This window comes from Helicoverpa armigera, chromosome 22 (genome assembly GCF_030705265.1).
Source record: "Helicoverpa armigera isolate CAAS_96S chromosome 22, ASM3070526v1, whole genome shotgun sequence".
NCBI lineage: Eukaryota > Metazoa > Arthropoda > Insecta > Lepidoptera > Noctuidae > Helicoverpa > Helicoverpa armigera.
Window position 1 is genome coordinate 9,131,249 of NC_087141.1, and position 25,490 is coordinate 9,156,738.

Here is a 25,490-nt window from a genome sequence, read left to right on the forward strand (position 1 = left end):
ACTGAATATATTCCTTTATTCATTTGTACTTAGAAACAGATACAAAATAAGAAATAAAATACAAAACCGCTTGGAATGCAGGAGACGGAATACTCGATGTTACCACTGTTAATGTGTTATAATATCTTTATATTTCGAACGCCAAGCTTGCCAGCACGACAAAAGATTAAAACTTTTTGTCGGGAACTTCGATAAAATCCTTCATGGCAAGACAATGGCGTTCAATTATTACTTAACTATAAAATAAAAATAATAAAAAAATGTCGAGATTATAACTAAAAGACACCTAATATAATACTTGTTATTGCGGCGTTTACAAACATAACGTATCACAGATAAAGTAAACAATGAGCGCGACCTAGCGTCGGACGTTAAACGAATTATAATTAATATCGAGATTGAATTTGTCCTGTTTTATGTTAATTTATAACAATGCTGTGATTGAAACTAGCGACAATATTATTGCCTTATAACCTAAGAATATTGAATTTGTGTAAAAAGAATTTCTGATTTTATATACTGCATTGCTGCAACAAGTTTTCATGAAACTAGATTTTAATAGCTCGAATTAAAAAGGTTGCAAAAAAATGATATCGATAAGTTCCAACCACAACACTATTTCGTTCGCATCACTTATAAAAAATGGCACCCTGTGTCACAAAGTACATATCAGACTTTACGAAAACAAAAACTAAGAAATAAACTTAAAACTACGCGATTATAACTAGAGTGTTAATAAATTAATACAGTTAAAGTATTGTCCAAGTAAACTTAGATCTAATGTCGTGGTTTTGTCACGGACATGTGGAATTCTTAGGTAAACGATAGTCGATGAAGATGTCGCTCAAATATAACTAGAGAGGACAAGGCATCTACAATATGATATTGAAAGAAAAACTATTAATGAAATATAGTCTCAGATAGACAAAGATAGTGACCGGTAGTCCAGTTTATAGTAAAATACTCTGATACAAATAATCAAATTTTTCATCGTGAAACTCTAATGTAAAAATTCTTGTAACTACATCATTATACTGAGCGAAACTTCATCGACAATAAATTGGCATATAAATGGCACAGATTTGCGTTCAGATCTTTGTAACATGTATATTAATACAATAAGATTCTTCCTTTAATATATTTGTTTTCAGTTGATTTATAACGCTCTTTTGTCTGGACTGGCTTGACAGAATTTAATGGGACTCCTTACTATTGCGAATAATATTTTAATACTATTTATAAGGTTTAAGAGAATTCGTGACGAAAAATTCGTCATGTTTCTTTATTTTTAAGTTTTTTTTTCGTCATAAATTCTCTAATGAATATTATTTTAAATAATGAAACATTTCGTCTACAATATAAAAACGGTACAAATATAACTACATAGAAAACAACGTGTGTATATTTCCGTATATCTGCTTAAGACACTATAACAACTGCGTGAAGCTAACTGCGTTGCAATTTGAATCTTAAAGACTCAAAGCTAGAGTGCATTTTGACTCTGAACGTGTAAGCGAATACTGATCCAATTCATAACAATAGTTTTCTAATGTAACTGCAAATGTTATTTTTTACAATATTATCAAACGTTTTGTTTAACAAAAATCACCCAATTTTAAAGGGACACGAAGAATATTACAAATAGTATAATATTATAATAGTATACAAGCAGAAATTATTTTTTATGATATTAAATCATAGTTCCAAATAGATAATCGACAATAGTTTCAATTGTCGACATAAAAATCTTTGACGAATATTTCGTCATCATTGGTCACCATATCCAGAGATAGAAGGTGATCCATTTTCTAAATTTAATTAAATATACAATACCTTTTTAATCGGTAGTATGTATTATACATTAAATACTATATTTATTAAATTATAGCGCCATTTTGCCAACTTCAAATGTTTTCATTAATTGACAATTCGAAAGCTTCAAAACGCTGAAATAATATTATATTTTTCATAATTTTCTTAAAATTATAATGAAATTCATATCAAGGAGTATTAATATAAGTTATGGAATATAAAAAAAGCATGGATATACAGATATTGTAGATATCATATTGGAATGGGTATCAAATGTAATACAAAATGTATTCTAGCGATATTTTGGCCAATGTAAACAATATAATATTGTACAAACAAAATTATTAGAATTACAAAGAAAATAAACATTTTGGAAAATGAAATGCATAGATTCGGGTACCAATTGTTAAGTACTTTCCAACATAATTAAAATAATATGTTTTAACCGTAATTAAATCGAAATAAATATAATTCTATTGTGAATCCTATAAAATCTTTTTGTAAATACAAATCTAAGCGGAAATTCAGTTTTTGTCACAATATTAGAATGCTTACATTGCCAAAACAAAATGTCCTAATTACACCAGTCTTATCGGAAGGCACCGCCGACTGAATCGCGACAATATGCGAGTACTAATTATCTATTTTTAAACCATTCAATATTTCAAAACATTCATCTATAAAGTCTCGGGACAACCAATGCAGCGTAATAAAAAAATGTAGACAAAAAAAAAGCAGTCCAAAATCTGTCTTTCTACAGTTAAAAAAATAAGCAAATTATATTTTCAAGCTCTGACCGGTAATTCCTCACATTAGCCGATGAATGAGACACGCCCCCAAGCGATTACAAAGTCCTTAATACATAGCATTCGTAAGTACAACGAATCAACAATTGTATAACTACAGTAACGTGGCAAGACTTCATTTAGTTGCTGGTTTTATGCGCTCGACTGTACTTTTAAATATTTGTAATGTCTTTTTAACCGTACAAAAATATCTCGTTAAAGATACATCAATATTATTCTGTTGAAATTAAGCAATGTTAAGATTATCAGCCAGTTTCTTCATCAACAGTTTATACTTTATGACATTCTCATGTCATAAAGTATAAACGGTCAAATTCATTTTTAATAGCAAAACTAATATGTAGTTAAAATCGTGAAAAATCTAATTTGACCGTTACTTTTACTTTATGGCATTATTTTGGCTTTTACTTTTGATGAAAAACTTGCTGTATGTAATTCAAGTTTAAAGTACAAGTCAGCATATAAAACCAAGCAATTTAAATAACCCGTTCAACAGGAGAGTCCTCATTCGCGCCCTGTCTGCACTTATCATCAATTTCCTTCGCTTTCCCGTTAATCTTCAGATTAGCCAGACTCACGTAGTTACTGCGCGAAATACCCGCAACGGGCCGTTTGGGCACAGCGGGCTTATCGTCACATTTCTTCTTATCTACGAGCTTTTTCTCAGGCACTGTCGCTAAAGCGGGCACGTTGTTCAACTGTGTACTCCGATTCAATGGCGTCAGTTTCGGAGTCTGATCTATACTAGAGAGAGGAGTCTTAATCCTATAACGTCCTACGTCTACGAACTTCGTATCTTCGGCTTTCGGCTCGTACTTGGCCCTGCGGTCTCGGTAGCTGAACCTCCCGTCCGCGAAGTCGGGCTTCTCGGCTAAATGCCGTCGGAATATCGGCGTCATTGGTTTACCCATGCTGGCGAGTTTTATGTCTGACTTTAGGACGTCGTTGTTCAGAACTGGTTTGTCTGACTCCGATGGTCTAACCCTGTGGGAGCGCCCGATGTTGCTGGGTGACGCTGGTCTTTGTACGAAGAACTTACTTCTAGATTTATCTTTATCTTCTACATCTTTGTTTCGGACCACTTCGGCGGTGTTCGGTTTGAACAATCTGCTCAGTTTTGGAGACAGTAGCGTCTTCGGAAAGAACCTTGATTCCGACTTTTCTTGTGATTTCTCTTTCTCAACAGCCTTAGATATATTTTTGACCCCTTCAGCCATTAACGGACTCTTCGTTAAATAGTCAATATTAAACCGTCTGCAGTCTACTTCAGGAATCTTTCGTTCAGTAGTCAAACACTCAGGGTTTCTCAACACTACATCGGTAACATCATAGCTCGATTTCTTTGAAAGCAAATTCTCGCCTTTCTTCACAATAGACGCAATAACATTCTTGGGATCGACTTCCATTTTGTCGAAGATTTTGATGTTTCTGTGCCACGTGGAGATGGCTTCGTCGTCATCATCATCATCGTCTGACGTTTCCGAGTCGGCGTCATCAGGTATCTGTCTGCTATTGGGGATGCTAATGTGTCTACAGAAGGGAAGAGGTGGGTCTACCTCGTGTTTGTACTGCGACTCCAGACCCTCGACGGACTGGTTCCTGAGGAAGGCGGGGAGTGCGGAGTCGTATTCTTCGGGAGACTCCACCTTCCTGGTCTTGGTTTGTTCTTGTAACTTGTTGAGGTGTGTGTCGGGGGAGGTACGCTTGAGAGGCGGAGGGTCCAGCCATTTTGTAATGTCGTCCACCTGCGAATAAGTGGAAACGTAAGGCTTTTGTAAACTACATAGTTGAAGAGATTTGCAGCTGAATGTTTATATGGGACTAGCTTCTTGGGGCTGCTGCGGGAGGGTGCTGCGGCCCGCATGCGGGGCAGTAACAGACCTTAGTAATGTTGATCTTGTTCCCGGCGGCGTGCAGGATGTACCCGGGCGCGTGTAGCGCGTGGCTGCTGCGGAGAGTGCTGCGGCCGCATGCGGGGCAGTAACAGACCTTAGTGATGTTGATCTTGTTCCCGGCGGCGTGCAGGATGTACCCGGCGCGTGTAGCGCGTGGCTGCTGCGGGAGAGTGCTGCGGCCCGCATGCGGGGCAGTAACAGACCTTAGTAATGTTGATCTTGTTCCCGGCGGCGTGCAGGATGTACCCGGGCGCGTGTAGCGCGTGGCTGCTGCGGGAGAGTGCTGCGGCCCGCATGCGGGGCAGTAACAGACCTTAGTAATGTTGATCTTGTTCCCGGCGGCGTGCAGGATGTACCCGGGCGCGTGTAGCGCGTGGCTGCTGCGGTGCTGCGGCCCGCATGCGGGCAGTAACAGACCTTAGTAATGTTGATCTTGTTCCCGGCGGCGTGCAGGATGTACCGGGCGCGTGTAGCGCGTGGCTGCTGCGGGAGAGTGCTGCGGCCCGCATGCGGGCAGTAACAGACCTTAGTAATGTTGATCTTGTTCCCGGCGGCGTGCAGGATGTACCCGGCGCGTGTAGCGCGTGGCTGCTGCGGGAGAGTGCTGGCCCGCATGCGGGGCAGTAACAGACCTTAGTAATGTTGATCTTGTTCCCGGCGGCGTGCAGGATGTACCCGGCGCGTGTAGCGCGTGGCTGCTGCGGGAGTGCTGCGGCCCGCATGCGGGCAGTAACAGACCTTAGTAATGTTGATCTTGTTCCCGGCGGCGTGCAGGATGTACCCGGGCGCGTGTAGCGTGGCTGCTGCGGGAGTGCTGCGGCCCGCATGCGGGCAGTAACAGACCTTAGTAATGTTGATCTTGTTCCCGGCGGCGTGCAGGATGTACCCGGGCGCGTGTAGCGCGTGGCTGCTGCGGGAGAGTGCTGCGGCCCGCATGCGGGGCAGTAACAGACCTTAGTAATGTTGATCTTGTTCCCGGCGGCGTGCAGGATGTACCCGGGCGCGTGTAGCGCGTGGCTGCTGCGGGAGAGTGCTGCGGCCCGCATGCGGGGCAGTAACAGACCTTAGTAATGTTGATCTTGTTCCCGGCGGCGTGCAGGATGTACCCGGCGCGTGTAGCGCGTGGCTGCTGCGGGAGAGTGCTGCGGCCCGCATGCGGGGCAGTAACAGACCTTAGTAATGTTGATCTTGTTCCCGGCGGCGTGCAGGATGTACCCGGGCGCGTGTAGCGCGTGGCTGCTGCGGAGAGTGCTGCGGCCCGCATGCGGGGCAGTAACAGACCTTAGTAATGTTGATCTTGTTCCCGGCGGCGTGCAGGATGTACCCGGGCGCGTGTAGCGCGTGGCTGCTGCGGGAGAGTGCTGCGGGGCGGACGCGGGGGGTGCTGATGTGAGTGGCGGACACACACTTGCCGAGCCGCCAGCCGCGCTCGTCCACCGACAGCGTCGCGATAGAGTTCGACTGGAATATATAACGCGGCAAAGATTCAACACAAGATTTCGAAATCACGGATACATAAATGAACGTAATCCCGAGCCGAATTCATTCGGCAAAGTAGACTAAACTATGTCTAGATGACATAAGCATCAGCTAGAGCAAATCAGTCACGGGCATCAAGCATCAAGGAGTGACAGCGGAATGCCAACTCGCCTCCGTTATGATTAGACCTCAAAGTAAGACGAAAATCGCGCTTTCGCATCTATCCGGATCGTCTAAATGACTTCGTTAAAAAAGTGGTTGAGTATGGCAGAGGTAGAGAGTCATCATAAACATAACTAATGCAATTCAAAACGTCTTATGTTGACCATAATTTTACAGTCACAAGCATTCGTAGAAGTTTATCACCACGTTCGTTCCAAACCTTAAAATCATCAAATACAGTGAAATATAGAAACTAAAACTATCGGTATATCATTTTAATATATGTAACTAGCTTTTGCCCCCGACTTTGTTCGCGTGAAATAGTGACTTCCGGCAGATTTTTGGTTTGAACAATAGATGGCGCTGTATGAAAACTTCGCTTACCCGTTTCCTATGTTACCAAAGTTTGATCAATAGAATTTAACATAAGTTATGAAATGTAAGTGAACCCATTATGCTTCCCTGAGGATCGCCGGTTTGACTTTCCTGAATATTTATGTAGGATAGATATTTTATTTAACAGGACGACGTACCTATTGTACTCATTTCTTTTCTTTAATTTTATTACACGTAATTGCACCCATACAACCCTGATTTGTAAGTACACACAAGAATGTAACTTATTTACAAGTTTTTATATGTTCTACACAATCAATGGCCTATGTAAAATCTACAAACAAAATTTTGTTTAATGGGGAACCTCTTCCTGTACGATGACTTATTCAATATAGCTTCTGCTAGCAGTTTCACCCGCATCCTGTGGGAACCTCTGCACGAACCCGGATAAAAAGTAGCCTATAGCCTTCCTTGATAAATGGGATATCTAACACCGAAAGAATTGTTCAAATGGACCAGTAGTTCAAACAAACAAACTCTTTAGCTTTATAATATTAGTATAGATTTAGTCTACATTTAAACTTGTTTTAGGAACAATACAAATAAAAACTCATATAGGTACATGAGTTAAGAAAATTCCATGAAAATGAACTTACCTTGAGTACCCCTGTGTCTGGAACGCTCAGTTCGCTGTCTGCCTTGCTGAGTCGAGAGTAGCTACTGTCATTACTGTAAATATAATAATAATCATAGCTATAGACGAACAACTATTTCTATGGTCATTTTAATAATTATAACAAAAAAATATAAAGATAGATATTACATTTAAAAAAGTTGTATTTCTCTTTATTTCGATAAGAATTTTCTTTTTAGTTTGAATGTTTCAAATGGCAGGTTTGGTGAACTTTTCAAATGTATTTCAGACAAAAATTTTAAATAATACATTTCGTTTGAGGCAGGTTAACAAATAGACAAACTTTCAAGGGTGGTTAATAAACATTAATTGTCTTACTACAAAAACTTAAACATGTGTCAAACACTTGTCTAAAAAAATTGTGGCTGCAAAATGGACCTTATTTCAACGTCATAATCTGATATATTTTTTTAGACAAGTCTTAAACTGACGTTTAAAAATTTTCGTGGTAAGACGGTAATGGTCTTCCTACAAAAACTTAAACACGTGTCAAACACTTGTCTAAAAAAAAGTGTGGCTGCAAAATGGACCTTATTTCAACGTCATAATCTGATATTTATTTAGACAAGTCTTAAACTGACGTTTAAAAATTTTCGTGCTAAGACGGTAAATTTTTAAAGAAGAACTATCCTCCTTTCAACGGCATACCTGAGCTGACAGCAGTTCTTATCGGTCCTGGTATCTCCCCGGGAGTACTGCATGACGTCGGCCAGCAGGGTGCGGGGGAGGGGGGCGGCCTGCGACAGGTGCATCACCATGCTCTCCAGCCAGATCTCTAGCACCTCGAATGGTGGCCTGGGGTAGAAGATGTTAAGTTGGATGCATGATGGTGTATGGTCATTTGTGTAAACATTTTTTAACTACATAAATACAAAATGATAGAAATCGAAAATCTCAAAAACAATATTGTAAACAAGAATAAGAACAACAAGAACTTCTTAGCAAGGGAAAAATTATAACGTTAAATTATGTAGATTTGTGATACTTCTAACTAAAGCGTTTGATAGTGTTAGACACCAAAAAGATGAGTTTTTGCATGAAATGTTAACAAAAAATATATAAGAAAATCTCATTTGACTTAATATGTTTATACTACTAATTGCTGTTTTTTGTCGAAAAAAAAAATGTGCACAAGGAAAAATTCTCTACACTATCTACAATAACAGGAGTTTCCCAAAGTTCAATATCAGGTCCATTTTACTTTTTTCCTTCACAAACATTCAAGTTCTTTATGTCCTTGGTCGTCGGCTAAGTTATTTAACGAGACCTTTTCCACATAACTCAAGTTAATTGCCAACTCCATACCTAGCATCAGGATCTAGATCACAAGCGAGGAAGGCGATGCGGTAGAAGGGCTCGGGACAGCTGTTGGCGCGACAGAACTTGTCCACGAACAGCGGCTCGTTCAGACCGAAGTCTGTCCGCCGGGGGAGGAAGTCTGGGTCGGCTGACACGCGGCCTATTATCTGTGGGATAAATATAATTAGTATGTGTTATATTTATGCGTGAAAATTAAGCCTTAGATTGTTTTATAAATCTAACTTATGTATAAGAGATTGAAATTAAGGGTTGTTTCAAATCCTTGGAAAGGTTATCAAATATTTAAAGGATTTCGACACAATAATCTGCATTTTAAAGGTACTCTTCAATTAACTTCTCATATGCCGTTAGTCATAAGACTAATTATCACTTGTATCTTGCTTAAATATCTACGCCACGGCATAAAATATGTTAATGAATTTTAGAGTGAAACTAAATACAAATATTTTTATCAGACTAACAATTCAGACTGAATCAAACAGCAGATAAAAAAAAAACATAAGATTAATAAAATGCTATGTACTCACCTCACACAGTATAATACCGAAGGAGAATACATCGACTTTCTCGTCATACACGTTACCGTTCATCATCTCCGGAGCCATCCAGTATGGGTTGCCTACCACCTGTGACAACGTACATACATCATTTTGAAGTCGCTATCAAACGTAAAAGTTTGGCGAGTTTGAACTTCAGATGAAGATTTACACTCACGTAATTACTAAAATTTCAATAATAAAAAGCCTTTTCTAGCGAACGGGTTGTTAAAAACTCTTGTTAATAATAATGATTATGGACAGGGACTGATCTTTTCTTCAAAAAAGGTAGTGGTGGTGTGAAAACACATACATTCACATTCATCAAATTCAGAAACATACGGGAGTACCAAGAGGTAGTACATATGGGAAGTAGGTATATGAGGAAGTAGATAAATGGGGTAGTACATTAGGAAGTAGATAAATGGGGTAGTATATAAGCCAATAGATAAATGGGGTAGTACATAAGGGAGTAAGTAAATGGGGTAGTACATAAGGAAGTAGGTAAATGGCGTAGTACATAAGGGAGTAGGTAAATGGGGTAGTTGATAAGGGAGTAGATAAACTGGGTAGTACATAAGGGACTAGGTAAGTGGAGTAGTATATAAGGGAGGTATATTGAGGGTGCATATGGGTACTATATAAGGATGTCCATAGAAGTAGTACATAAGAATATAATAGGGAGTATATTAAGGATACATAGAGATAGTTCATAGCAATATTGTGACCCTGACTCGGCACTGTTATGATGAGATAGACATTAAATAGGTAGAACATACTTCTTAACCTACTATTAATAAACTTTATGTATAAAATAATAATCAAACGTACGGTATATCTCTTCCTCCGCAGCGTGTGATGCTGCCTCCTGTCGAGCGAGCTGCTGGCGGTGCGCTGCACGATGCGCGCCAGACCGAAGTCTGCTACTATCACTGTCTTGTCCTGGGGAAATATTGGAGAGTATATATACTGGTGGGAATGTAGGTAGGATGACTGAGTAAGTGTGTTTGTATGGAGGATGTGACAGCAGCTAATTCAATGTGTTTTTATTATCTGTATGAGCATTTACTTTGTACACATATGTATATGATGAAAGAGCAAGTAAAATCCTTGAAAGTAGGGATCTATGTTTAACTGAATTCTATATTATTTCTATGATTATTTTTGTCAGTGATTGTTTGTTTGTTATACATGGCGTTTATCTTAATCTTAACTTCTATTGGACTATATGTGCTGGGCTTTGTGGTATATTCCCGGCAGAAAAACACAGGAAATAGTGAAGGGTCGGTTTTTGGTTGTTTTTTGTACATTTTATCGTATAAAAAGTGCTGTTTAGTAAGCAAGTTTGAAAAAAATATTTTGAGTTATATAAAGTTTATGATAGTTTATGTAGATATGTATGTGTGTGTGTGTGTCTGAGTGTAAGTTATGTAATTGTTACCTCTCTAACGAGACAGTTATGCGAGTTCAAGTCGCGGTGTATGACGTTCATGCGATGTAGATACCCCAGCCCCGCCGCCACGTCACGCGCTAATCGAGCTCGGTCACGCCAGCTGAGTGATACTCGGCTGTCCTGTAGAATAAACCATAAATATATTGTTATTATATTTCATTCTATATCTTTACTAACAAAGCTTTCTTTTTCTTTGCCCGAACGGTCCCACTGCTGGGCAAAGACCTCCCCATTTCGCCTACATAACACACTTTTTCGACAAATTATATTGATTCAATGTTTTACTTAATAATGACTTTTTACGAAACCCTTATAATTTTCAATGTTACCTGTAGTAGTTGGTACAGTGTGCCCCCGGCCACATACTCGGTGACGAGATGCAGCCGCTTGTCCTTGTACAGTACGCCCACGAATCGCAACACGTTTGGGTGGTTTAGTGAACGTAGCACTGCCACCTAGATGGAAATAATGCATATATTATAGTCATTACTACTAGAATAAATATTTTGCTCTTTAATTTTAACTGCATGGAGTTTCTTGCCGGTTCTTCTCCATGAGACCAACTCTTTGGGACCGCGCAACTAGTTTGACGTTTTGAAAGAGCTTTTATAGGCTACTAGCTTTCCGCCCGCGGCTTCGCCCGCGTGCAATTCGGTTATAAGTATTGCGGTACCTATAAATCACAACTATAAGAAAACTTCTCATTCCCACGGAAAAATTAGTTGTTAAACCAAAACTGAATGGTACACTATATTATACGTTTTCCCTTGTGGAGCAAAAACATGCAGATTTTGGGCACTGGAAATCATCAAAATGTTTATATTCGTTTGCAATATATTACCTTGTTTTAAACGACACACAGCGCCATCTACATCCATCAAGCAAACAATATTTTTGTTTTCCCTCGGGAATATCTATTTTTTTTCGGGATAAAAAGTACCCTATTATTTAATCCGGACTTCTAACTTTACGTCTGCAAAATTTCAAAGCAATCGGTTCAGTAGTTACGGCGTGAAAGCGGAACAAACAAACAAACAAACAAACAAACAAACAAACTCACTTTCCGATTTATAATATTAGTAAGGATTATATTTTTTTAAATAAAAAAAAAATACTTTGACTTTGTACGTCGTGGAGCAAAGCTAATTTGGGTGGAAATTCACAATATTTCCAATGTCCAATTTTTGCTTGGTCGGGTATACTTTTGTTTACCGGCTGGCGGAAGACTGCCGGAGAAGAATATCAGAAGTTAACTATGTACTTACTTTTTGCAACATTTCTATATTTAAATTGCCGTTGGATTGCAACAAGATATTGAGGTTTTAAAATTTTGAGGTAAATCCTCTGGAGTACTGACCTCTTTGAGGAAGTTCCTCTGCGCGTCCTCATCGACGCGGTACAGCTGTTTGAGCACCATCACCTCGTTGGTGTCGCGGTGCGTCACCTTGTATACCTCGCCGAAGAAACCTGAGCCTAGGAGCTCGCCCTGAAAAAAAATATTACATTATTTATTAGTACTATCTCTGAAAAACATATTGTAACTGTATATCAGAACGTACGAACGAAAACTAGCTTTTGCAAGCGTTTTCACCTGCGAATCGAGGGAACTACTTTACATAGAAGAATAAAAATAGTTCCTAATATTAGCATACTAGCTTTCGGCCGCAGCTTCGCCCGCGTAGAGTTCGGTTATATCGTGTTTCCAAGAGAATTCTTCAAAAGCCCGGGATAAAAACTATCCTATATTCTTTCTCAAGGTCAATTCTATGTCTGTACCAAATTTTATTAAAATCAGTGCAGTGGTTTAGACGTGAAAGCGTAACAGACAGAGTTACTTTCGCATGTATAATATTAGTAGGGATTCAAACGCACACACACGCTAATAACTGTATAATATTGACGAAATTTTATGTTCTTACCTGCAGCAGATCGCAGGCACGGAACACCTTCTGTCCGGGCGCAGGTTCCGCGCGGAAAGACCGCGCTCTACTCAAGTCACATAGTACGCCGCTTTGTTCTGATCCATCCACGCTGCTTTACGAAAAGAGAGATTAGACATTAAGCCAAAAGTTTTTATTTTATGAAGACTAATGGTAGATAGCAATCAAAAGTCAAAATCTAGATTAATTCAATGGGAAAAGAAACAGTTTATTTTATATTATTTACAATGAGTGAATTTATCCAATCTACGGAATTGCTTGATCGATTTAAATAGGACCCATTACAACTTGGAAGCGGCCGCAGTAGTAGAGTAGTAGATTTCTAAACTCAACGACGGTCATAGAATTCTAAAGAAACACAAACGTATACTCACGCATCCAACAATTTAGACATACTGCTACTCTTCTCCTTATCCCCCAAAAGGGGTGACGAGGGGGTCTGTCTTCTCTTATTGACCCACCGCCCAGCATCCTCCCCTCCCTTCCTCTTAAATAGTCTCTCTTTCTTCCCTTCCTTGTCAGAAGGAGTCTTGTCTTCTTTGGTGACAGCCTTGCATTCCACTGGCTTGTCTTGCGTGGCTTTTACGTCGTCTGTTTGTGTGTGTGCGTGTGTCTGTGTGTTTGCTTGTGTGCGTTTCGTGTTTGTGTCTGGTGTGTGTTCTATTGTTAGCTGAAAGATTGAAGTGGTTTATTTATAGTAGAATTATAATTATTATTTTTATGCTTCTATGAAAAATTGAGGAAAATAAAATCTTTTTATAAAGGGCATTATTAAAAGCGGCTTAATGTCAATCTAAACATGGATTGCATTTTCGTTGTTAAAAGAGCAGGAACCTGTACAATATTTTTGTGTGTTTGGTATCTTTTAAGGAAGAAGAAAACATGCTGTATCCTAATAAAATTGTTATAAGGGCAGAAGGAACTGCGGGATTGTTCGAAAGAGTTACCGCGGCTCTGGTACATAAAAGATCTAGGAAGGGACACGATGGGTTTTTATTCAGTAGAAGTCTGATACTCCCTAACCCACAGCGTGAGGTTATTTGATGATTAAAAAAAGGGCAGGACGATGGCGACTTTTCGTAGCTATGTTATAATCATCTGCACGAAACTTGAGCGCTGACCTTCACCTGCGCAGAAGTAATTTATTGGGGCCCTTTTGTGGTATATAGTGAGGCGCGTGGGCGGGCTAAAGCGGTGATTGGCCCGCAGTGCATCGCGTCATAGCCGTCACTCGGGATTGGTTCTTTGCTAATAAATCACTCAGGGTCAGCGCTCAAGATTCTTGCCGATAATTCTACTCACCTGTATGACAGCATCTGTCCTCGCAAGAGCGCGTTCAATATCATCGAGTGGCCGGTTCCTCACAGGAGTTCCATTTATCTCCAGGATCCTGTCTCCGATATGTAGCGTTAACACGCCACATGATGAATCAATTCTATAACGTAGATGAAGCTTTTATTGCCGAGCTATTCTAGACGTTGTGGTGATTAGAATAAGGTTTAAAATCAATTGACAATACTAAGGGGTAAAGTATTGAAGGGAGTACATGCGAAAGTTGTGACAACCCATTTTAGGTTTTATTTCTATGTGGACAATGTCCATAATACTTTGACAGTAAACAATGCTGTGTTCAGCCATATCGGTGTCTCTCTAGTGTGAGTGATATGGCCTCATTCAACTAGGCAAATAGAGCTACTTTAGTACATCTTTGGCTATAGGTGAATTTTCTTGGATAAACATTTTTAATGAATTCGGTCAGTAAGCTTCCGGGCTTAGTAAGTTTCAGTATAAGGCTATGTTCAGATGACAAGCGCATAACGCGCGTTTTGATGACGTGCGTTTACAACTACAAACATTTTATAACGCCTAACGCGCGTTAGCATGTGTACAGCCTGAACAAAATGTATGTATTTGTAAACGCACGTCATCAAAACGCGCGTTATGCGCTTGTCATCTGAACATAGCCTAAAGGACAGCGGACGTTATTGATAACGATAGTACTTAATAACTAATTGCAGGCTATAACTATAAATTTGTTACATATTAAAAGCATTAAAACTACCAGCATACACTACTATCATGCAAAACAGGCCACCACAAACAAATCTACACAAACATTTTCCCTATACTATGAAAAAGCCAAAATAACTCACTAATACTAAAAACCACTGAAAAGTATTTCAAAAAAACTACCTTAAATTCACAGTCACCATCTTAAAACCACTGAAAATCCATTTTATGCACAAAAATATTACACTGTCTCACAATAAAAACGACCCACAGGACACTGAGGAAAAGACTACTGACAGCTATCGATGTATCAAAGTGTGAAATAATATGAAATGATGTGTACGTCTACGTCACTTTTATGAAATAAACAACAAATGTATGACAGTCATGACAATTTTAAATGTTCCCTTTCCTTGCATTCCTTATATAATAATTATGAAAGTAGTGATTTCAAGGTAAAACAAAGATATGTAGAGAAGGTAAACTGGAGAAAGTTAGGTGTCTACTTTTTATTCAGGTGCGGGAAGTCACAGCTAAGAGGGAAATGCCTGAAAGCCATTCATACTCCTACCTTTACCTACCTGTTTTAATTTCATATACTTTCCTACGAGTATGGAAATTGGTACCTGAACGATGACGTACAATAAAGTTTGAACTGACAGAGTCGAGATTGAGGAAACTCTTCCAAAGGAAAATCCCTTAGTTTTGTAAAATCAAATACGTCATATGGACAGGTGCATTAAAATATATGAAAAGTTAGCTTCTGAGCTCACAGTTAAACCGCTGAACTTGTTTTGATGAAATTTGATCAGGACATATTTAGATTTAAACCCAGAATAGGACTCAAGGTCCTTTTTCAAAAATCGAGAAGTTTATCTTCTGAATAGCCCTTTCCTATGTTCAGGTCAGCTTGCAATTTAACAGGATGCTGCTGTGTACTACTGTTTTACATGAAGCGACTGCCTTTCTGACCTCCTCAACCCAATTACCTATGCAATCTCTTTCTTCTTTGTTTATATTCATCATTAATATTGTATTTCAGATACTACACGGCTGGCATGGGATAATATGTTTTCTCTGAAGCCAGTTTATTCTGAACAACTTGACAGACGACCCCTGCAATAAAACTAATGGATGTAGTCTTTTTCGAAGTATGTTAATGTTGCCCAGGAGACTCGATACGATACTCCTCGGTAAGAAGTTGTCGACCCTTAAGACTGCCACAGATGTTCGAATGACAACCGGGACTATTCATCAATTCAATAAAACTAATAGATAATCAATCAACAATTTCAGTGCACAAATCAGCTGAACATGCCTGACTTATCAAGTACCTATTTATAAACATTAATAAGTACATTCGTCACGTCTGAGTCACAGGTCACTAACTCGGGTAAGGCCGTGACTTGTCATTACAGGATAATAAGGAAATTGATATATGTAACAGCTGGATTTTGAAGAAACACCTTACTTTTATTTGTAAAGGAAAATTTTAGGGTTCGTGGCTTTGTTGACTAAACAACATTTAGAAAGAGTAACCATGGAATATTTTGAACGTTTTTTTTTTTCAATCTACCTTTTGAAAGGAACCTCTATAATCAATGTTATTTATATTTTTTGGCTCTCAAAAATTCTCGAAAAGACCTATTTTTTAGATGATGATTTGCATTCATTTTAGTCAAAAACCAATACAAGCTAATTTTAACGAAACCGCATTCAAATATGTTTATTCCAAAAATGTTCAAAATAAACACAGACAGCTCAAAGTTTGTAAAGTCTGACACACAGAGAAGTTATTTGACAATGAATCATGCCTAAAAAATACAAAAAACATGCCTAACTGTAAGTAAGTAAGATCTAAATGCAAGAGGAATGACTAAGATAATGGCATGAGTAAGTACCTTACCCTTGCACTAAAATCTGTAGCGTATTAACTTATTTATAGAACTTTCCCCAACTCCTTCGAAAAACTGCGCAAAATCATACTAGGTACATATTTCCGCGCAAAATTGCTCTACCAAAATCTACTAAAATGGCGCATGAAAACTAACTTACTTTATTATAAAAACGTATATTATGCTGGCCTTGGACATAAGGAAATATTATGAATGAAAAGCATGAATATCAACAGTTGATTGTCATCGCGGCCCAGACATAACAACATAACAGTCATTTGTTTATCAGAACTCATTGTTCATTCTGATAGACACAACTTTCTTTCATACAGATTCACTTGTTTTGACTAAGTAATTGACAGAAGGCAATGGTAGGTATTGCGAATGCAAAATATTTACGTCTCTCTAAAGCTTTCAAAGTAATGCAAACGGCAAAAAGATTTAATTATTACTCCGATGCTCACGATAGTTATTGAAAATCTGAGATACGACGATAATAATTCAAAAGCACCAAATTTTCATGTTAATGCATTAACTTTATCTTCAGGTTGCGCCACACGAAAGTACTCATTAGGCGGGGAAAATCTCATTTACTGCTGAATTAGTCGATTCCAAGACAAATATATAAACTACAGAAAGACCAAAAAAACTTGCTAACTACTATGAAGAGGAAACAAAACACTACAAAGCGATAGTCAATATACCACACGTGCTATGAGGCTGCATTTATTCAGAAATTTTCATTTGATGTTCATGATTAATTTATTGATTGCGAATACATCCATGAAGGTTATTCATGTTTTTGAATTTGAATAAAATGCTACTTTTTATTGAAGCATAAAAATGTATTTCCAAAGTTTATCTTGATATTTATTTCATGTTGTTCATAAAAATTGCGAAAGTTGAGAGTAAATTGCAAGTTGAAAGTATCGGTTTTGTAAGTTGAAAGTAACATTTTTGAAACTTGAAAGTAACATTTTTGCAAGTAACATTTTAGCCGTCAAAATTTTGACATTGTCATCCCAGCATACATTTCCAAGCTATGCAAGGCTATCATGCAGCACACTAGGGTACCTATGGCAGGTGAGCTGTATGCAGACGGACAGCAGCGCGCGGAGCATGGCTCGCGCCGCCGCCGACAGCTTGCCACCGCAGCGCCCGCTATTACGTGTGTTTAGCGTGTTAGTGTGTGTACTCGGAGTTAGTTAAAATGGCATGTATGTATGGATAAGCCATTATTTTTATTATATTACAAGTATATTTTTAGGCCCGAGTCACACCGGAATGACAGCAGCCGGCAGCAGCGCGTCGCGCTTCTTGTTGATGTTTCCACCCGCGGCTGCTAGGGGCGACGCGCGGCCGCGCGACCGCCTCTAGCGTTTTAAACGATAGTGGCCATTTTAGATATGGAGTTAAAGTTGAAAATTATTTCACACTGAAAGTGCTCGCCGCGTCGCTACCGGCCGCTGTCATTCCGGTATATATTATTTTTTATTATATTTTAATACACATTTGCTCATATTGCAGTATGGAGATGGCAGAATGGCACCAAAGTTAACATGATAATGAAAAGCCTCCCGGTAAAACATTTAAAATACATGTTAGTGTTAAGCACCGTATTCAGTATAACGACTTAGTATACTAATATAAAATGCTGGTTTTGCACGTTACACAAAAAAATGATAACCCCGCGATATTTTGCGAGCCCAACTGTTAATGTTATTTATAATTATTGCAATAATTTTGTAAAAAAAACTTACTCTTTAACAGTGATGGTGGCGGGCGGGGTGTGCGTGACGCGCAACACGGCGGGCGGCACCTCCACCACGCGGATGGAGTGGGACACGGGACGCGAGGAGTTGCTGTAGCAGTTGCCGCTACAAACACACGTGTTTAGTTTAACTTTAACAGTGATGGTGGCGGGCGGGGTGTGCGTGACGCGCAACACGGCGGGCGGCACCTCCACCACGCGGATGGAGTGGGACACGGGACGCGAGGAGTTGCTGTAGCAGTTGCCGCTACAAACACACGTGTTTGTTGAGCTTTATACTTTGTAGGTACCTTCTGTTGCGCATTTACATTCATGGAAGAGCCCAATTTCTGGGCAAAAAGTAGACAAATTAGTTTATAATTCGTCGCACGACTTAAGATTTGACGTATTTTCTATTTTTAATGCAAGTGGATAACGAAAGTACTTAATGGGGACGTTAACAAAATCCATGCGGGGGCTTCAACAAAATCCATTCAAGGGACGGCCTAATGTGACATAAGTCAGTTGTGTGAATAACAAAAATAAAATATAAACAAATTAATATGACTGTTACATCAACCACTGTATACTTAATACTCACCAATACAGGTTGGAGCGGTCCAGCAACGCATAGGGCTCCCCGTCCTCAATGTGTGCCGCGCAGGCCACGCACGCGAAGCACTCCGGGTGGAACCGGTGCTCGCCCGCCGACATCACCGGGCCCGTTATCACCTGGTTATATGGGTTAAGAAAAATTAAAAAAACGCAGGTGCCCAAGTTCACCGTCAGCACAGAAGAAACTCCGTTTTGCTTTGAAAACTGAACTTGTCGGTGAAAATGGGCCTTAGAATCTTGCGTAAACAGCTTTATCTGTTCAACCACCTTCTTAGGTTTTTACCCGACTACTAAGAAGGGTTATTTTAAACTAAATTAACTTCGACTGTACATCTTTGGCAGTCGTTACTGGTAGACACAGCATAAAATCTGACAACCAGTGGTTGCCTAAATAATTGGGTTAGGTCGCTCAAAGTGTCACATTGGTTAGACTGTTAGTCGACCGCTTTTAATTAAAAGGCTAGGCAAACAATTAATGTACCTGTGCACATTGCTGGCAGGTCTCTCCGTAGCGCGCCCAGTAGTCGCTCTGACAGAACAGCAGGCCTGCCTTCTCGAAGTACCACGTCGACAGCTGAGCGTCGCATACTGAACAACTGTGTGTAAATGACTAACGTCCATACCTGTGCACATTGCTGGCAGGTCTCTCCGTAGCGCGCCCAGTAGTCGCTCTGACAGAACAGCAGGCCTGCCTTCTCGAAGTACCACGTCGACAGCTGAGCGTCGCATACTGAACAACTGTGTGTAAATGACTAACGTCCATACCTGTGCACATTGCTGGCAGGTCTCTCCGTAGCGCGCCCAGTAGTCGCTCTGACAGAACAGCAGGCCTGCCTTCTCGAAGTACCACGTCGACAGCTGAGCGTCGCATACTGAACAACTGTGTGTAAATGACTAACGTCCATACCTGTGCACATTGCTGGCAGGTCTCTCCGTAGCGCGCCCAGTAGTCGCTCTGACAGAACAGCAGGCCTGCCTTCTCGAAGTACCACGTCGACAGCTGAGCGTCGCATACTGAACAACTGTGTGTAAATGACTAACGTCCATACCTGTGCACATTGCTGGCAGGTCTCTCCGTAGCGCGCCCAGTAGTCGCTCTGACAGAACAGCAGGCCTGCCTTCTCGAAGTACCACGTCGACAGCTGAGCGTCGCATACTGAACAACTGTGTGTAAATGACTAACGTCCATACCTGTGCACATTGCTGGCAGGTCTCTCCGTAGCGCGCCCAGTAGTCGCTCTGACAGAACAGCAGGCCTGCCTTCTCGAAGTACCACGTCGACAGCTGAGCGTCGCATACTGAACAACTGTGTGTAAATGACTAACGTCCATACCTGTGCACATTGCTGGCAGGTCTCTCCGTAGCGCGCCCAGTAGTCGCTCTGACAGAACAGCAGGCCTGCCTTCTCGAAGTACCACGTCGACAGCTGAGCGTCGCATACTGAACAACTGTGTGTAAATGACTAACGTCCATACCTGTGCACATTGCTGGCAGGTCTCTCCGTAGCGCGCCCAGTAGTCGCTCTGACAGAACAGCAGGCCTGCCTTCTCGAAGTACCACGTCGACAGCTGAGCGTCGCATACTGAACAACTGTGTGTAAATGACTAACGTCCATACCTGTGCACATTGCTGGCAGGTCTCTCCGTAGCGCGCCCAGTAGTCGCTCTGACAGAACAGCAGGCCTGCCTTCTCGAAGTACCACGTCGACAGCTGAGCGTCGCATACTGAACAACTGTGTGTAAATGACTAACGTCCATACCTGTGCACATTGCTGGCAGGTCTCTCCGTAGCGCGCCCAGTAGTCGCTCTGACAGAACAGCAGGCCTGCCTTCTCGAAGTACCACGTCGACAGCTGAGCGTCGCATACTGAACAACTGTGTGTAAATGACTAACGTCCATACCTGTGCACATTGCTGGCAGGTCTCTCCGTAGCGCGCCCAGTAGTCGCTCTGACAGAACAGCAGGCCTGCCTTCTCGAAGTACCACGTCGACAGCTGAGCGTCGCATACTGAACAACTGTGTGTAAATGACTAACGTCCATACCTGTGCACATTGCTGGCAGGTCTCTCCGTAGCGCGCCCAGTAGTCGCTCTGACAGAACAGCAGGCCTGCTTTCTCGAAGTACCACGTCGACAGCTGAGCGTCGCATACTGAACAACTGTGTACAAATAATAGTAATATTGGTCCTTTGAAAATGGGGTGAGTGTGTTGATAGAAGTAAATAAATATTGTCTTCTAAATTGAAAGCATTTTGTCTTCTTGAAAGTTTTTTTTACTTGAAAATATCTGTTTGCCGTGGTTCTGAGGAAAATAATTCCCGTACTCGTATAAGACTTAGCCTGTGTTACAGTGGATAGTGTAGCTACCAAACAGTGGAAGAGTTCTTCGAATCAGTTCAGTTACGGCGCTTTTAAGGTACAAATTAGTGAACAAAAATTTGGTCTTTATAATAATGAAATGTGTCTTCTTTGGTTAAAAGTTAGTCCTACTTAAACTTACTTAATGTACAAATCCAAGTGTGCCAAGTTATTTTTGGTGAAAGCCGTCTGATATTTCCAGTAATAACAAATTCTATTATAATAAAACCTTGGCAGTCCAACCTTTTCATTCAAGGCTGAAAACTTTATGTGACCTTTACTTACCCGGGATTGGGGGGAAATTGGAAACATGCCAAGCAAACTTAAACATCATATAACTTGGAATACAGACAAACAATTTTTCCGCGTCACATTCAAGTTCATGAAGCAAGTAGGCTGCCAAAAACAGTTCGTATTATTTTCTTATTTTTGTTGGCGAAATGGAACGTAGGGTGAATGCCCTTTTCGAAGGATCAGGGCATTGGTCCTTATCAGGATAAATTGGTTTTTCTATGAAATTCTAGATTCCTTGTATACAAGCTTAGGCGATCGGTTTCATCCGCATCGCCTACGGATTTTGTCACATTCGAATTAAAAGTAGCCTTATATAGCCTTTCTCGACAAATGGGCTATGTATTTTTTATAGGTTTTTCTACAAATTCATATCAGTCCAGTAGTTCCTAATATACCTAAGCGCGTCTAACCAAGCAAACAGAAACAAAACTCTTCAGATTTATAATATTAATATGTATAAATTGAAAAGTATATTAAGTAGATAGGCCGTCAAGAAGTAGACAGATCGCCTTTATGGAACAGGCAAAAAGTAATGTCCTACATTGAAGAAACACCGTTAATATCATGAATGGTCCTTTGACCCAAATTCATCCAGTAAAAGACAAGCTATTAAGGATTAGGGACATAAAGGGAAGCCATAAATTATACGAACTCTTTCTAGAGCATTACGAGATTATTATGTCGAAATAGCTCCACGTTCGACAGTAAAAGGCCTAATGGTCGGCCGAACCTTAAGTTGGACCCTTAAAAGATTACGCATTTTTTTTTTTTTTTCTTCTCAATCCTGCTTCGCACAGCAATCTGTTTTTCCACATTTAGCTGTTATTTTCATTGACCTCAGCCTGAGTGTGTCTTTAATTTAAAGAGGGGTCCATTGACTTCACTCTTTATAATGTTGGAAAACGGTTTTTGAGGGAGGGAACACTGTTTCTCCTCAGTCTTGAGTGCTGAACGCTGCCAGTGCCCGTTAGTTTAGTAGCTGAGGCATTTACATGTTTCGATAACTTGGTCTGATACTTGGAACTTCTGATGGAGATTTCTTGTTTCACCGTATTAAGATTTAGATCTCGTAAAATATATTTATTGCTGATGCATTTAGGTATGTTATACATGCACCTAATGCTCTTGGTTTGGAATCTTTCCAAGATATCAATATTGCTGCTGGATGCTGTGCCCCATAGTTCGATGCCGTACGTCCATACTGGCTTGAGGATTGCTTTGTAGATTAGCATTTTGCTTTCATTAGACAGTTGGGATTTTTTGCCTACCAACCAATACAAGCTTCGGAATTTTGTATCCAGTTGCTTCCGCTTAGTCCAGATGTGACTTTTCCATGTCAGTCTCCTATCTAAGTGCATACCGAGATACTTGACGTTGTCAGAGTGCGGTATTTGCTCTCCGTTAAGGGTAACTGGTGGGCAATCGCCTTTTCTAAGAGTGAAGGTGACATGGACCGATTTACTGTTGTTTGCCTTTATTCTCCATAACCCTAGCCATTCTTCAATTTCTATGAGATGCCTTTGTAGCGTTGCTGATGCGGATGCAGCCTCGGTGTTCACCGATAATATAGCAGTATCATCTGCATACGTGGCTATCATAGTATCTTCTTTTATTGGTATATCAGCAGTAAATATGAGGTGTAGAACTGGGCCTAAAATACTGCCCTGTGGGACTCCTGAGCTAATGTCATATAGCTCTGATGTTTCATTTTGAACTTTTACCTCAAAGCACCTTTTATTTAAGTAGCTTGCCAAAATGGAGTAGAATGAGTGTGGTAGCTGATTTTTTATTTTGTAAAGAAGACCCATGTGCCAAACCCTGTCAAAGGCCTGACTTATGTCCAAGAAAACTGCTGAACAAAACTGCTTGTTTTCGATAGTTTGGCTTATGGTGTTTGATATTCTGTGCAGATTACGCATTGACATTCTATTAAGTATTGCATAATTTATTTGTTTATGTAAAAAAAACATTGTGGGCTATACTAAAATCGTGTGTATTTTTGTACGCCATCAAATGTTTTAACAATATCTTGAGGAAAAAAATAATATACGAATAAAAAGGTTTTTTTTGTATATTTGTGTTGTTTTAATTGACTGTTACTAGTGGAAGTTTTAGAATGACACACTTAACAAAATGACATAATTCAATTTTATTATACAAGGCGATACCTACGGTACCTTTAGGTTTTAACCGTTGCTTTCAGATAACACGTATAATTTTAGTTTATTCTATAGAAATTCCACTTTAGACAGGATAATGTTTTAAATTATCCTGTTATTACAATACTTTAATATATTTGATGGGTAGGCATCTAATTAACAATTAAATAATGAATATTTTACATATATTTCTTAACACATTCACACATTATCTAGTTGACATACTTATTTACTTTTTGTACAAATGCTTAAGTTTGTTTAGCCAGATGAATGTCTGTCACAATATCCCACAAACAATAATTATAGTCTTTTATTCAAGTATAGGAAAAGTATTTTCTTCATGTGACAGTTAAATCTCCTCAGGACCATTATAATTTCTTTCACATACAAGAAAGAGCTTTTTAAACATTTGTAGAACTACAAAGAACATATATTAACATCAAGGATCTTACCGAAAACAGTCTTTATGCCAGTCCTGGTTGAGTGCGGAGACATAATCATCATCCCCAATGTCGTTCAAGCACCCTGCGCAGCTGAGGGACTCTGAAAATTGTAAATAAATACTAATATTTTCTGTGGTACAAGTAATGTATTCAATGTGAGTACTCAAAGCCCTGATTTACCAGAGCTAATACACAACAAATAGAAATACTGCAAGATAAGCTGTGTTTTTAATTTATTTAATGACATGTCAAATATTAATGTAAAAACATTTTTGTCTTAATGTTTCTTAAATATTTAAATGTATCAATTGATATAAATGAGTTTGTGAGTTGTATGAGCATGTTCATTTTATTGTTTGGTTCGTAAAATTTTATGAATTAAATTAAATTCTGATTAGAATAGATTTAATTTTTATCCTTTTTTCATGTGCACTATACCTAGGAATTGCTGTTGGAATCTTATTCAAAATGTGCATAAAACCAAATTCTTAGAGAAAACTACTTCTGTTGTCAGAGTGATTGAATATGTTAATCTGCTGATGGTTTATTCATACACTATTTTTTGTTTGTTCATAAAATCCTTTCTTGTTTTTCTACGAGTAATAAACAAAATATTTCAGTTATGATATGATAAATAAACATAATATTAAAAGCAATATTAATCACATTTAAACATTTTTATTACATTACACTTTGGACTGTCTTATAATGGCTTTGTTTGTTCGTTTGGACCGAATCGACTCTTTCCAATGATCTTTCAGATTATAATTTGTAGAATAAGGAATTAATTAAAGTTTTTGCGTATCTCATACATATTTATTGTTTGTTACTTAATTATTTCCTAAATGGTTGCAGTTGAATGTCAAATACCTTTCTAATGAATAAGGTTTAACGAGGCAAAACATAAATTATATTTTTATGAACAATATCCTTCAACTTAGAAGTGCGTCGCGGAAGTAAACATCGCAAATCAAAGCTATTGTACGATGTGTTAGAACTACATTTAGGTCTTATTCTTGAGACTTTTCTCTAAGTCTTTATCTTAAACAGATCTCCAGCAAGTTATACTCAAGTTACTAAAGGCGAGGCGCAGGACAAACAAAAGATAATTCATGATAACTTACAAGAATCGCCCACACACTTCTATGACAGGTTCTGCACCCAAAACATGCTTAAATATAAACTTTTTGTACTTAAATACGAGTTATTTATACAACCAAAACTTACCTTTAGTATTCGGTCCCTCCATTTCATTTCAAAAAGGAATGTTTATTCATAAATTGTATGATAAATTGCAAAAGTTACATACTTGAGATTCCAATACTTGTGAATGACGTAAAATACATAAGATGACACAACTGATGGAAGTTACCAGCTCTAAAAATATCGTGATTCATTCAAGTAGAAATAAAACAAGAGTTGAATTAAAATTGATTTATTTTGAATTTATTACCACTAGAATTTGATCGGCAAGAGATATTACCCTATTTTATAAAAATTACTACCATAGTTTTCTAGTGAACACAAGGAGGGA

At 39.2% G+C, this 25,490-nt stretch overlaps 1 protein-coding gene across 1 annotated transcript; it reads right to left on the reverse strand.

The window, feature by feature from the left end:
* Window position 1: 1 nt before the first annotated feature.
* On the reverse strand, window positions 2-25,343 carry Limk1 (LIM domain kinase 1). Its single transcript, XM_064040458.1, has 19 exons — window positions 25,184-25,343; window positions 23,966-24,056; window positions 20,747-20,861; window positions 18,690-18,820; window positions 18,099-18,356; window positions 17,413-17,499; window positions 13,736-13,868; window positions 12,808-13,103; window positions 12,413-12,524; window positions 11,851-11,979; window positions 10,823-10,948; window positions 10,482-10,613; window positions 9,872-9,982; window positions 9,032-9,130; window positions 8,490-8,650; window positions 7,833-7,979; window positions 7,147-7,219; window positions 5,795-5,974; window positions 2-4,363 (listed from the first exon to the last, which is right to left on the reverse strand). The coding sequence occupies exons 1-19, from the start codon at window positions 25,203-25,205 to the stop codon at window positions 3,095-3,097; spliced, it is 3,672 nt and encodes a 1,223-aa protein (XP_063896528.1). The 5' UTR covers window positions 25,206-25,343; the 3' UTR covers window positions 2-3,094.
* Between the last annotated feature and the right edge of the window lie 147 nt (window positions 25,344-25,490).

Excerpts from the sequence above, each read along its gene's own strand:
- Limk1 (XM_064040458.1), bottom strand. The coding sequence starts at position 25,205 with ATGGAGGGACCGAATACTAAAG. Across the intron at positions 13,869-17,412 it reads ATACAGCTCACCTGCCATAG|AATTGATTCATCATGTGGCG; the intron begins GTACCCTAGTGT and ends TCTACGTTATAG. Across the intron at positions 12,525-12,807 it reads ATGTCTAAATTGTTGGATGC|CGTGGATGGATCAGAACAAA; the intron begins GTGAGTATACGT and ends TTCGTAAAGCAG.